The sequence below is a fragment of the Pogona vitticeps genome, chromosome 9 (assembly GCF_051106095.1).
Source record: "Pogona vitticeps strain Pit_001003342236 chromosome 9, PviZW2.1, whole genome shotgun sequence".
In the NCBI taxonomy this organism is placed as follows: Eukaryota; Metazoa; Chordata; class Lepidosauria; order Squamata; family Agamidae; genus Pogona; species Pogona vitticeps.
This window is the reverse complement of record NC_135791.1, coordinates 26,223,943-26,236,401: the sequence shown is the minus strand read 5'-3', so window position 1 is coordinate 26,236,401 and position 12,459 is coordinate 26,223,943. Positions and strand designations below refer to the sequence as shown.

The window sequence follows — 12,459 nt, the reverse complement described above, 5'->3', positions numbered from 1 at the left end:
GCGGAAACGGGACCCACGTGGTGGGAGGCGGACGGAGGGGCGGACAGGCGGGCGGGGCGCGTCGGTTGCTGTTTCTCCGGCAGGGCCCGATACGGAAGCGCCCGGGCAGCTGGCTTCTCCCGCGGTCCGACGCCTTGCCTGGGGATCGGTCGGAGCTTCCCGGGAGCCGAGCCCGGCTCTGCCCGGTCCCTTTCTTGGAGAGTCTCGGTGGCGACCTTGAAGGAGCGCGCCGCCCCCCCCCCCACCTGGCAGAGCGTCCGCCCGCTCCTTCGGGGAAGATGGTAAGCGGGCAGCCGGGGAAGGGATCTCCCCCCTCCTTGGCGTAGTCTTGGGCAGTAAGGAGGACCCTCACGAGAAATGGGGGGGGGGGGGCTGTCTCCAAGCCCGAGGCTGCTTCTCTTTCTCTCCCCCCCCCCCGTTTATCTGGGGCACCCTCGGGCTTCCGAATGTGGGCCCCGGCTTGCAAGGGGAGGGAGGGAGGCCGGGGCCCCTTCCGCCGGCCGGGCGCCTTCACCCACCTTCCTTGCGCTCTTTCGCCCCCCTCCCACGCTCCGGCTGCAGTCGGCCTCGGCGGACCTGAAGTCGAAAGAGGAGAAAGACGCCGAGCTGGACAAGCGGATCGAGGCCTTGCGGCGCAAGAACCAAGCTCTGATCAAGCGCTACCAGGTGAGGAGGAGGAGGAGGAAGAAGAGGACGGGCCGCGGGGGTGTGTGTGTGGAGGGTTGGGGTGCTGGTTGCGCAGCGCTCGGAGCTGGGAGAGGCCGGCGCCCTTCGCGGGGCAGGGAAGGAGGAGGAGGGCGGAGGGAGGGCCTTTCTCTCCGGGCGCTCTGGCTGGTGGGGTCAAGGAGCAGGAGGGGATCCTCGCGCCCCCAAGGGCCCCAGCCGAGAGAGAGAGAGAGAGGGACAGAAGGAGTGCCAGGCCAGGCCAGGCCGAGAGGGGCTGGGGGGGGGGACAGGCCGGAGCCTGGCCAGAGAAGGTCACTCCGAGGCGGCGGCCGCGGCGGCTTGATCTCCGCCTGCTTAGCGCAGGGACGGAGGGAGGGAGGGAGGGAGTCGGCTGGGCGAGGAGCGCCCGCGATGGCTAAGCCAATTAACACCGGTCACGTCCTCCAGCGAGGGCAGGCAAGCTGGCTTAAAGTGGCACAGGCAGGCTGGCCAGCCGGCCCTTGAAGGTAGAAAGCGGCCCTGCCCTGCTACAGGTGTCGCTTTCAAGAGCTCAGGGGCTCTGCCTGCAAGAGGCAGGCGGCCCTCCAACGACCTGCCTTCCTGCAAGGACCTGCCAGCTTCTCTGCCTGCAGAGGGATGAATGCTCCCCCTTGGGACTGCGCCCCCCCCATGCTTCCTCAGCCACCCACCCCCCGTGGGTTGCTGTGCCTCCAACCCCAATAGGCACCCCCTAGTATGCAAGGTTGATTTATTTATTTTTAAAACAGCTTGTGGCACACCTCCCCTCTTCTTCCCCCCACCCCCCCACCCCAGGAGATTGAAGAAGACCGGAAGAAGGCAGAGCAGGAGGGCATCGCGGTGACGGGCGGACGGAGGCCTCGGTCGGCAGAAGGGGATGTGCTGGAGAAGAGGCGGGGGGAGCTGGACTCCCCCACCCTGACGGTGCAGGTCTTGCTGGACCCAGAAGTGAGTCCCGCCTGGAGAAGGCAGGGTTTGTGTTTCTATCAGGGAGCAAGGGAGGATCTGCTTGAGGGGGGTGTCACCATTTCGGAGCTCTGTGAGAAGGCTGTGGGGCAGAGCTCCCCCCCCCAGAGCGTGGGTAGCGTGCTCTAGGGGTATCCCCGGAGGTGAGGCAGAGGGCACAAGGTCTCCACCTTCTGGTTTGCTCTTCCTCCCCAGGAGAAACGTGTGGTGAGCACAGAGAGGAAGCACATCCCTCCCCCAAAGGCTTCGCGGGGAGGTTCGAGTGCCCGCGACGGCCCCATCCGTGGGGGGCCCCATGTGCTCAGCCGCTCTCCACGAGCAGAGGGCCCCCTGGGGCAGCCCGGCTGGGAAGGAGCAGGCCCCGAAGGCCTGGGGGACAGCAAGCGAGGCCGAGGGGGGCGTGGACGGAGACCTCGAGCCCGTGGGGGCCCAGCGGGAGACGCAGGACCCGACCGAAGATCTAAGGTGAGGTGTGGATGTTGGCAGTGGGGGGGCGGGGAGAGAGGGAGGGAGCCAGTACAATACAGCTGACTCTGTGAGCAAGCCAGGATGCCCCCCCCCCTCCATCGCAAACTCTTTTCATCCTTCAGGAATGGGAAGAGCGCCGTCGGCAAAACATTGAGAAAATGAACGAGGAGATGGAGAAAATTGCCGAGTATGAACGCAGCCAGCGTGTGAGTGCCAGAGCGCTAGACGGACCCAGCTTGAGAGCAGCAGGGAGTGGGACGTTTTAGCCATGTTGGGGAGGGGGGTCCTTGTCCTGTCCCAAGTGGGGGGGGGTTCCAATGCTCTTGGCTCCCAGAGGGGGCGAGGGGACTGGGGTCCTGCCCCGCATGCTGCAGCTGCAGCCACTGATTTCTTCCCTCCAGCAGGATGGCCTTCAAGAGAAAAACCCCGTCCGTAACTTTCTGGACGACCCGCGGCGCAGCGGCTCCTTTGCCGAGTCGGACCGATGGGAAGGCAGCCGGCGCCACATGCGCAACTGGGGTGGGCCGGACTTTGACAAGGTCAAGACTGGCATAGAGCAGGGCAAGGAGCGGGGAGGCCCGGTAGGTCTTGGCATGGGACCTGGGGTTGACGTGCAGGGGTGGTGGGCCAAGGAATCTGAAGCGGTGCTTCCCCCCCCCCCAGCACCCTGATTCACTCTGGGTGTTTCGGTGAATGCAGCCCTTTGCTGCAAGACGGCACATCATTGTCCCCTCCTGATTCCAACCTGGTTGCTTTTTTTCCTGCTTAGGGTCGTGGCAGCGCCCGGCAGAGAGGAGGAGGCGGAGGTGGTGGTGGCAGCAGTGGAGGAGGAGGACCTGCAGCCTTAGACATGACGCTTTCCATGACGGGCCGGGAACGGGCAGAATATATGCGCTGGAAGCAAGAGCGAGAGCAGATCGACCGGGAACGGCTGGCCCGGCATCGGCAGCCCACGGGGGAATGGCGCCGGGAGTGGGACGCCGAGAAGATGGATGCGGCGTAAGTGCCCGGATGGTGAAGTGGCATGTGGATGCAATAGAGGGTGTATGCAGGAGACGTTTTGTTTGTGGGTTCTGAATTGGCATTGGCACTTCATTGATGAGCTTGCCAGGCGTCAGCCTAAGCTTCACCATGCCAGGGAAGGAGTTGGCTAGTTATGGTGTTGCTGGGCCTGCTGTCTTGAAGTGTGGAAGAAGAGGGTGGTTAGCATTTCCTCTAGCTTTCCTGAGGATCCCCACGGCTTAGTGGTTAAATTGCAATATTGCAGTCTAGACTCTGCTCACGACTAGGGCACAAATTTTAAAAAAATTCACCAAATTCATTCAAAAATCTGCTAATTCAATTTGCATTCATATGAATCAACGGCCCAATGAAATTTTTAGCAATTTTTGATTTGTCCTTTCATTTTGCTATGAAACGCCCTCCTCTTGGCACCCAGAGACACCAAAATTGCAGGGAAGCTTCATCTGACTCTCCTCTACAATCCCTCCAAGTTTGGTGAAGGTTGCATTTCCCCACGCCAGCTGCCAAAGGGCACTTTTCTAGGGGGACACAATTTGAGGGAGTATAACTTGGATGTCTGAAACCCAATCTTCACCAAACTTGGAGGGTTTGTAGAGGAGAGTTGGCAAAAGCCTTTCTGTGATTTTGGTGTCTCTAGATCCCTAGGAAGTACTTTCCTGGAGGAGCCCTCCTTGTGGATGTATAACTTGGAGATCTGAAACCCAGTCTTCACCAATCTCAGAGGGACTATAGAGGAGAGCCAGAGGAAGCTTCCCTGAAATTTTGGTGTCTTTAGGTCCTCGGGGGCCCATTTTATAGGGTTTTGAAATAAAAAAATAAATGGACAAATCAGTTCATCAATTCGTCAGAAAAAAATCGTAATTCGGGATTCATCGAACTTGACGAATCACAAATCAAAACAGATCACTATTTTTCTGATTCATGCCCACCTCAACTGAGTATGAGCCCTAAGGGGCTAAGGTAGCCATCTCAGGGCTGGCTCAGCCTTCCATCTTTCCAAGATGGGTAAATTGAGTACCCAGTCCGCTGGGCGGAGGGGGGCAGTCGGTAGCCTGCATAATTATATTGTAAACCACCCATAGAATGCTTTAAGCACCAAGGGGTAGCATATGTAAGTGGCACGCTTCCCACTGTAACCTCTCTTCTTTCCAGGTTTAAAGAGGGCAGCAAGCAGGGAAGCTCAGCAACTGGCAAGCAGGGTAAGAACTTTGCCCCGACACAACCATGGGGTGGGCGATGGAAGCTTTGAAGTATCCTGTGACATGGGATACAGGAGCAGGGAACGGGTGGGGGCAGGTGGGACTGGCTTCCCCGTGGTCTCTGGTTACTTTGCTAACCTGCTTGCAGTCTCCTTTTCCTGTGAGAAGCAAAGCACACACTCAGCGGTGTGCAACACACCCAGGGAGCCCAGAAGGGTTTGTTGATAGTTAAGGACAATGCAACGAACTCACCTAATGCTTCAGCTTCCTCCTCATTTTGGGTCACTTGTGTAATTGTAGAACTTTGCACAAACATGGCCAGTTCTATATAATTAAAAAAATGTTTTTGCAGTTTTTCCATAAAATATCATTTATTCTCAATGCAAGATCTCTGTTGTGAGTCCCGAAAAATTATCTCCCCTTCCTTGCTACGAGAAGGAACAGGTTGGGATGTCTGCCTTCTGCATGAAAGGACAAGATAAATGAGGGTTCCCATCCGAAATCCGGAGGGGTGAGGTGACGCACATTTGCAAAAAGTGAACTCCGGTAGTGCAGAATCAGGTTGAGCTCAAGATGGCTTTGCTCCCCGGCTATTGTGCCCGGCTGCGATTGGGGTTTGGGGGCAGCCCTCATCTAATTCTTTCCCTTCCCGCCAGCTGAGTCCAAGAGACCCCCTAAACTACCCACTTTTGGAGAATTCCTGTCCGAGCAGCAAACGGACCGGCGCAGGAAGGGCAGAGGCCGGGGGCGCCCACGGAGCGGGCCCTCCAAGCCGTACAGGTGAGGTGGGCGACAGCAGGACAGACTCCCTTGTGCAAAGGAGGGGGGAAGAACGCTAGGGGGGTGGCTTAGGGGCTGAGTTTTTAGACTCTGGGGTGCTGTTCTGTGTCCCTCTTAGGATGGGAGGGGGGCTCGGCTGAGGTTCTTCTGTGGCCGCCCCCCTCTTGTTTCCAGTTTTCTGGGAGTGGGGCAGACCCTTCCCCAGGCTTACCCTGCTTTCCTTGGGCAGCATGCATGACAATCGATGGGAGAAGGAGGAACCGGAGACGGTGCCACCCCCACCACTCCCTGTAGAAGACAAATCGGCCACTAACCCTGCGGAGCAGGTACGGTGGGTGGGTGGGAAGAGCACCGGTCCTGCTATACCAGGGAACCGGGAAACAGCTGAGAGAAAATGTATACCCATGATGGGTAGCCATATAAATGCATATAAGCCTAGGTTTTTAAAAAGTCATTGCCAAATGCAATATTCCTGCTCTTATCTTCTGCCCCTGTTATTTTCTTTACAACTACCAAGGCCGCCTCTCATCACAGGGCTCAAAGATGAAAACTGTCCACACCCCCTACATTAACACACACGATTCTTCTGCCATCTTTTTTCACCTTTATGTTTAATAGTCTCTTTTTCTCAAGTTTGGAGTGAATCCCCCCCCCTCTTCAACACCCTCCCCCATGCCCCTCCTCTCTTTTCTCCCCCCCCTCCTCTTTGCTCGGGCCTGGTGCCTGTTTTCTGTCTCCTGAGGAATGTTTACAACAGAGCCCTAAAACAACATAAATTACTGCCTGGAAAGGTCATGTACACCCAAGAGCCCACGAATATTTAGTATGAAACTGGTATTTCATTCAACGTTTCATTCTATTTCCGTATGTCTGAGGAAGTGGATGTGCCCAAGAAAGATCACATTAAAATATAATAGTCTTTAAGGGGCCACTTTTTTGTCTTCTTTTGTTTCGAATCTTTGGATTCTGCCTGATACACGTGCGGCCTCCTGCAGGGAGATTTGCCTGGTGCCTCATGAATAGCTCCAGGGCAGCTGATCAGTTCCCGCATTGGCACTGCACTCATGGGGGGGGGGCGTGGGGGCCATCCTGGCCAAGGCACCAACCTCGCTGTTCCAAGACAGGTGTCCCCCCCCCCCAGTCTTACGCCCACTGATGGCTGCTGTTCTCCCCCCAGGCCGAACCCCCTGCCTCCCCCTCTGTGGTGATGGAAGATGAAGAAGAGGAGGAGGAGGAGGATCAGTGGGAAGATGTCAGTGGAGGAGAGGAGGAGGAAGAAGAAGAGGAGGAAGAAGAGGAGGAGGGAAGAGGAGGAGGAGAGGAGGATCATGGAGCCAAAGGCCGAGGCAGCCGGGGCTCCAGGGAGGAGGGCCAGCCCCCTCCCACCGGCTGCCCCCAGGCCCCCAGGAGCAATGAGCAGCTCTCCCTGGTCATGCCCCCTTGCCAGCCTGAGACACCCACGGCTGAGGGGAAGCCCCTCACCCCCTTCTCGCCTGCTGACGGCTACCACCCTGTTTCGGACTGGGGGGAAGAGATGGAGCTGAGCTCTCCCCGAACGGACGCCTCCAGGAACCCTTTGGCCGAGCCGAGGGACGCACCTCCTGCTGCTGCTGCTGCTGGTGAGGAAGGGACGGGCCAGTGGGAGAAAGGGTGGCGGGGTGGCAGGGGGCCTTTGGAGTCCAACTGGGGCAGCCGAGGCGGGCGGCGGGAGGGAGGCGAGGACACAGATCCCCTTCCGAGCATGAAATGAGCCTGGTTCTGCTGCCCACCTGCCTGCCCTCCCTTCCTCCTGTTCCCCAGGCACTCTCTGCATGCGGGGGGGGGGGGGGAGCGGTGGTGGTGCTGGTGGTGGTTTTGAGGCGCCCCCCCCTTGTTCAGCCTGCGGTGCTCAAATCACAAAGCCGCCCGACTGGTGCGCCTTGTCGTCCAGCCCACCGAGAGGCGGGCACAAAAGGAAATGAGAGGGGAAAGTTTTCTTCCTTTGCTGCCCCCCCCCTTCTTCCCACAGGGACGGCCTCCCCCAAACCCTCGACTGAGCCTGAAAAGGAGGCGGCTCCCGCAGCCAGCGCCCCCGAGGTGCAGACCAGCACAGAGCCAGAAGCGGCCAAGCAGGAAGCAGGACTGCCTGGGGAGGATCCTGGTGAGCAAAGTGGAGATCCTTGAGGGGGGGGAGTGAGAGAGAGAAGGTGTGCCCCCCCCCAGTGCCCCATGTTTTGGTTTGTGGCTCCAGGAGGCCCTTCAACCTCACTAACCTTGTGGTCCTGTCTTGTCTTCCCAGCTGCTGAGACAGAAGTCCCTTCGGCTCCGGCCCCCGGCCGGGTAGAGATCACCGACTTCTAGCAGGTGCGCTTCTGTAAGCCTTCAGCCTCCGGTGATCCATAGCGGTGGTGCCGGCTGCTGTGGTTCTGCCTCTGCCGGGCGTATGGCTCTTTCGCCCTTCTCTGCTGACTTTCCCATGCATGCCCTTGGTTGGCCTCTCTCCTTCTGCCTCGCTCACCTTCTTTATTTTGGCCTGTCCGTTAAGGTGCTGCTGCTGTCGGCACGCTCTGTCTGCCTCTCTCTGGCTACCTCGGGGGGGGGGGGGCTTGGCAACCTTCCTCTCCTCTCTGCCCTCTGCTGCCCACCCGTGAATGCCACTGCCTTGGCATCAGCAAAACCCCGTAGGGCTGGGAACACTTCATGGGTCTTTCCGGCACTAGTGACGTTTCACTGGGGTCAAAAGCAGCCGCCTCCCCACTTGGAGGAAGTCAATATCACCAGCCTTAGGTAAGGGATGCAACTCAGGCCCTGGAGGCCGAGGGCGACCACTGGCATCCGCCCGTCTGCTGCCACTCGAGAGCCGGAGGAAGAGGTCGTTGACCACATCCTTGTTTGCCCTTAACTCTAGGTCTCCATCGTCTTTCAAGAAGATGGTGACAGCCCAGACTGGGCTTTGATATTGGCCAAATCCCAAATGATTAACCGAATTGGCCTGTTTTGGACCTATTGGTATGAGCTCCCGATTGGAGCAAACCGGCCAGGTTAGGTCTTTGATCCGAATTGAAACAAGCTGATGGATGGATTCAAATCTCACTGCATTTTGTAAAGCAACATTTAAAGGCACCTTATAGACTCAGCCCTGAGCGGGAGCTGTCAGGAATTTGGCAGGTTTACGGCCTGGCACACCCCCTTGCTGGTACAGCTGCTTTTTGAAGCAAAGCACCTTCAGAAGGCTTGCAAACAAATGGCAGGGGTTGGTTTTGGCTGGAAAAGCAAAAGGCACCGGACTGAACTGAAGGTGTTATACTGGGTTTTCCAATGTTCTAAGGTGGGAGAGCAAAGGCATCAGGGAATCCAGGAGCTGAGCACCACGGAGCAAGATTACCATACCAGCTTTTTAACCGTTTTTTTTCCCCTGTAGGTTTTTTTAAAATTTTGTACAATGTTTGAAAGCCAAGAGCATCCTAAGGACCCCTCCCCTCTTTTATTTTCTCAGCTCTGTGCTGTTGAAACAGGTGGATACTGCTCTCTGCTGGCGAATCCAGACACTGCAGAGCTTGTGCAACCTTCCTGCCATCATCCTCCACAGCTGACTCATCCCTGTGTAATTCACTGTTTAAAAACTCAACAGAAGGAGACGCTGTTGCATCAGCAGCTCTTACAAATGAGACGTTTTATTTAATGCGTTTCTCAATATCGCTCTGAAGTTTAAACAGAAAGGATGATGTCTTTTGACCTATTCTGAAAAAACAAATAAGAGCTATTGCAAATGCTAACTGACTTGATATTGAGAGTTAAAGACCTACGTTCAGAATATATGTATTATTGGTTTGGAGTTCAGCTTAGAAGTCTTCTAGTACAGCTTCATGTAGAGGCTGTTTTAAAAAAAAATACAGTCCCTCCTGCATCTTTGATCCCGAGAGAAAGGGCATGAAAGGAAAAAGAGAAGAGGAGGAAAGAGGAAAAGTGGGTCAGTTTGGGAAAAGCCCAAGATCTGCCCATTTCTTTTTAATAATTTAATCGATAAAAAAAGGGAAATTGCAAATAACAGGAAAAAAATTAAAGGACAAACTCAGTAATAACTACACACTACACACAGTAAACATTGCCTGCCCGTGTTTTTTTTACTTCTGCACCGGTCCCTGTGTGGTGTGTTTCTGAGCTGTGCTTTGCACGAGGGGTGTGTGTGTGTCAGATGGAGCCAGCGGGACCCCCTTGCGGCTGCCGCTTTCTCCCCTGTGATTGTGTGTCTTGCTTTTTCTCCTCTCCGCCAGGAGCAGCTGGACGCCTGAAGCCCGGGCCGGTGTTCCTGCTCACCCCTGCCGTGTAGGGAGAGGAGAGAGAGAGGCCAGCCAGACGGCTCCCTGGACAGCCGCTCACTCGGAATGGGAACACCTCCCTCCGCAGAGTCATGGGAGAGAGTTCGGATCCTGGCCCCACCTGCCCCCCCCCCCCAGTCTGCTTGCTCTGGTCTCTTTTCTTATGCGCGGCCTCTTGAGATTTGGGGGAAGCCCCTCCCCCAGCAAGCCATCGCCTGCCAAACCCTCCGTTAGTGCAGTTAACACTAAGGTCATGTGCAGATACAGATTGGGGCCTCTGCATGCCAGGCTTTCCTCTTTCCAGGCAGTCACCTTGCAACCAGGGGGGAAAAGGGGAGGGGGTGTGTGTCTTCGTCTTTTGTCCCACCCCCAGTCCTTTTGCTCCGTTGCTCCTGCCTCCTTGGCCCTTTGCAACAACAGGGCAGGGCAGGAGGGGGGCTGACAGGCCCTGTGGCCCCTCCCATTTGAGTCACCCAAGGCACCAAGCTGCCCCCACCACCCCTCCCTGCTCTCCTCTCCTCTCCTCCCCCCCCCCGCACCCGTTGCCTCTGGGGCAGCTGCATATCATTGACAAAGGGAAAGCTTTCTTGTAATAATAAACGTCCTTCCAGTGGTTGCCTGCCCCAGACTCCCTTTTTTTCTTTTAAATGGGGGCCGGGGTGGCGTGAGAACTGAACGGCCAGGCTGGCGTGGAGGGGGGGCTGGGGATGAGGTGGGCTGCAGCCCTCATCGGGGTTTGGGGGGTGGTGGTTTCACTGCCACAGGAGGATCGGAATCTCGGCCTCCCTGTCCTGAATTGCACCCTAAGGTGGGCGCAGAGAACGGCTTTGGGGGAAAGGGTCCCTTTGGCCTGGCGGAGGCTGACCCGGAGACGCCCGCGGAGGGACGGATTGCCCGAGATGGGTTCCGTGGCCGGAGAACGCCAGGCTGGCGCAGGGCAGAGGTGCGTCCAGACGTCCGAGGCTGAACGTGCGGAGGGGAAGAGCCAAGGCGCTTCCCACAGCCCCCTGGGCGTGCGCCCTGGGTTGCCTCTGCAACAAAGTGCGTGCTGCTGCCCGGAGGAGAAAAGGAGAGCCCCAGCAGTGAAGAGCCAGGAGCCGGCGGTGCCAGGAGGGCACGGCAGTTGGGGCTTCGTCTGGTTCCTCTGCACTGGCTGTGCCGGAGCTCCGTGTGTGCTGGCTGTGCTGGTGTCTGGCTGGCCGCCCCCTTGCTCGCTCTTGACCACAGCCTGCCCTGTCCTAGCAGCACCACCCAAGGCAGCCCCATCACTGCCTCTGGCCTGGCCTGGCCCCAAGCCATGGCGAGCGCTCCCTTGGCCCACCCACCCCACTGCCCTACGAACCATGTGTGGGGATTTCAAGAAACCCCCCTTCTTCTCTCCCTGGCCTTGGCTCGTTCTGGGCTGGACCTGGCTCAGTGGCTGGCTGCAAACGGGGGGGGGGGGGGAGGTGATTCTTCTTCCCAAGGGGCGGGACAAGGAGGTGGGCAAATGGGGTGCTGCCATGCAACCCACCCACCCCCAACCTACCTCGCTTTGCCAGCTGTGGGGGGGGACCCTCAGAGACTGCAAGGGAAGAGGCTGGTGGTGGCCTCTGCTTCTGGTAACCTCCAGGGACGTTGGGTCCGAGCCCCGAGTCAATGGTGCCAAGTCCCGTGTCCAAGTCCCTTATTAAAAACCACCTGTTTTTCCCCAAAAGAAAGGGAGGGGTGGCTTGGTTCCCAGTTGAGCCTCTGGAAGAAAACAACAACAACAGGGGAGTCATTTGTGCAACTTCAGACTTAATTGCAAGTCCCCTTACCTGGCGACCGTTGGGCATGGGCCCGGGTCAGCGGGCTCTCTGTCCCACTGTCTTGAGTGGGCATCCCTTGGAGGCAGTTGGCAGGGTCTATGGGTGCCCACCCTCAGTGCAGCACCCTTTAAAACCAACATTGCCCTGTTCGGGGGCGGGGCGGAAGAGAAAAGGGTCCTCCCCTCACGCACACACAAAAAAGCCTTATTGGTTGGAGCCGAAAAATTCCGAATTCCCCAGGCAGAATTTATTTCAATCTGTTTTATCTAAAATATTTTTACTCCGGCTTTCTCCTCGAAAGAACCCAAAGGAGTCCAAAAACAAATCCTCCATAGGTCTGCCCACTTCTAACTTCCTCCGTTTCCCCCATCTGACCAGCTGGAGAGAGGAGGAAACAAGGAGCAGATCTTCACGCACACCCTGGAGGTCAGTGAGGGAAGCCATGAGGCCAGAAGAGGCAACTGTGGCCTCTGTCTGGTTGCCTTTATTTGGTCCTGCATGAGAAGAGACCTGGATGAGAAGAGACCCAGCCCCCTCTGATCCACCCCAGTGGCCCCCCAGCCCCTGAGGAACACGTGGGTTTCTGAGGCAGGTGATAGCCCTCAAGGCAAATCCAACAGGGCAGCTTTTCTCCCGGGGACTATGCCCACCCCCCTTGAAGGCCATCTCATTCCGCCACCTTAAAAGGCACCCTGTGTTAAGCCAAAATTGGTCAAAAGTTTGGCTGCAGGGATCTGTTCCCCCTGCTGTTGCTGAGTCAGGAGGCCTCGTGTCCTTCAATGGTGTAACCTTGCAACAACTCTCAACCACATTGAGGGTTTCCACCCAAACCAGAGGTGTGTGTGTGTGGGGGGGAGTGCACAAAAGGAACAAGAAGAAACCTAAAGGTATTACTCACAGGTTTGGAGTGTGTCTCAAGACTTGCGCCACCTGGCCAGGAACATCTCTTTCTCCAAACAAACAAACAATCAAAACCCAACAATGACGCTTTGTCTTGCCTGAAAGCCTAACCCCTTTAGTGAACAATAAGCTGTGATAGATCTTGACCACTTCCTCATGTGCACGAGGCTGGCAGATTGATTAAAGAAGGGTCAGAAGAACATGCACCTTCCCAAGTAGCAACTGTGGTATCTCTCTCTCTCTCTCTCTCTCTTTGAATTACCACTGTGTTTTGTGTGCACGTGTGTGAGTTGTTGTTTTTTTTTTCCCCTTTTCTTTTCTTTCCTCTTTCCTCACCAGTCTGGGCTTCCT

At 56.9% G+C, this 12,459-nt stretch overlaps 1 protein-coding gene across 5 annotated transcripts; it reads left to right on the top strand.

The window, feature by feature from the left end:
* On the top strand, positions 1 to 10,031 carry CCDC9 (coiled-coil domain containing 9). 5 transcript variants are annotated; one of them, XR_013538436.1, is made up of 15 exons: positions 1 to 281; positions 562 to 666; positions 1,480 to 1,632; positions 1,846 to 2,115; positions 2,241 to 2,324; positions 2,520 to 2,699; positions 2,888 to 3,117; positions 4,294 to 4,340; positions 4,997 to 5,120; positions 5,350 to 5,446; positions 6,298 to 6,739; positions 7,129 to 7,269; positions 7,399 to 7,463; positions 8,596 to 8,703; positions 9,374 to 10,031. XR_013538436.1 is itself a non-coding variant. In XM_078380127.1 (14 exons), the coding sequence occupies exons 1-13, from the start codon at positions 279 to 281 to the stop codon at positions 7,458 to 7,460; spliced, it is 1,935 nt and encodes a 644-aa protein (XP_078236253.1). In that variant the 5' UTR covers positions 2 to 278; the 3' UTR covers positions 7,461 to 7,463; positions 9,374 to 10,031. The 5 variants fall into 5 exon arrangements, 3 of the variants coding, with proteins under 3 accessions (XP_078236253.1, XP_072835633.2, XP_078236252.1); XR_012080978.2 differs by having other exon boundaries at positions 2 to 281; positions 7,129 to 7,260; XM_078380127.1 differs by lacking the exon at positions 8,596 to 8,703 and having other exon boundaries at positions 2 to 281; positions 2,523 to 2,699.
* Positions 10,032 to 12,459: the final 2,428 nt, after the last annotated feature.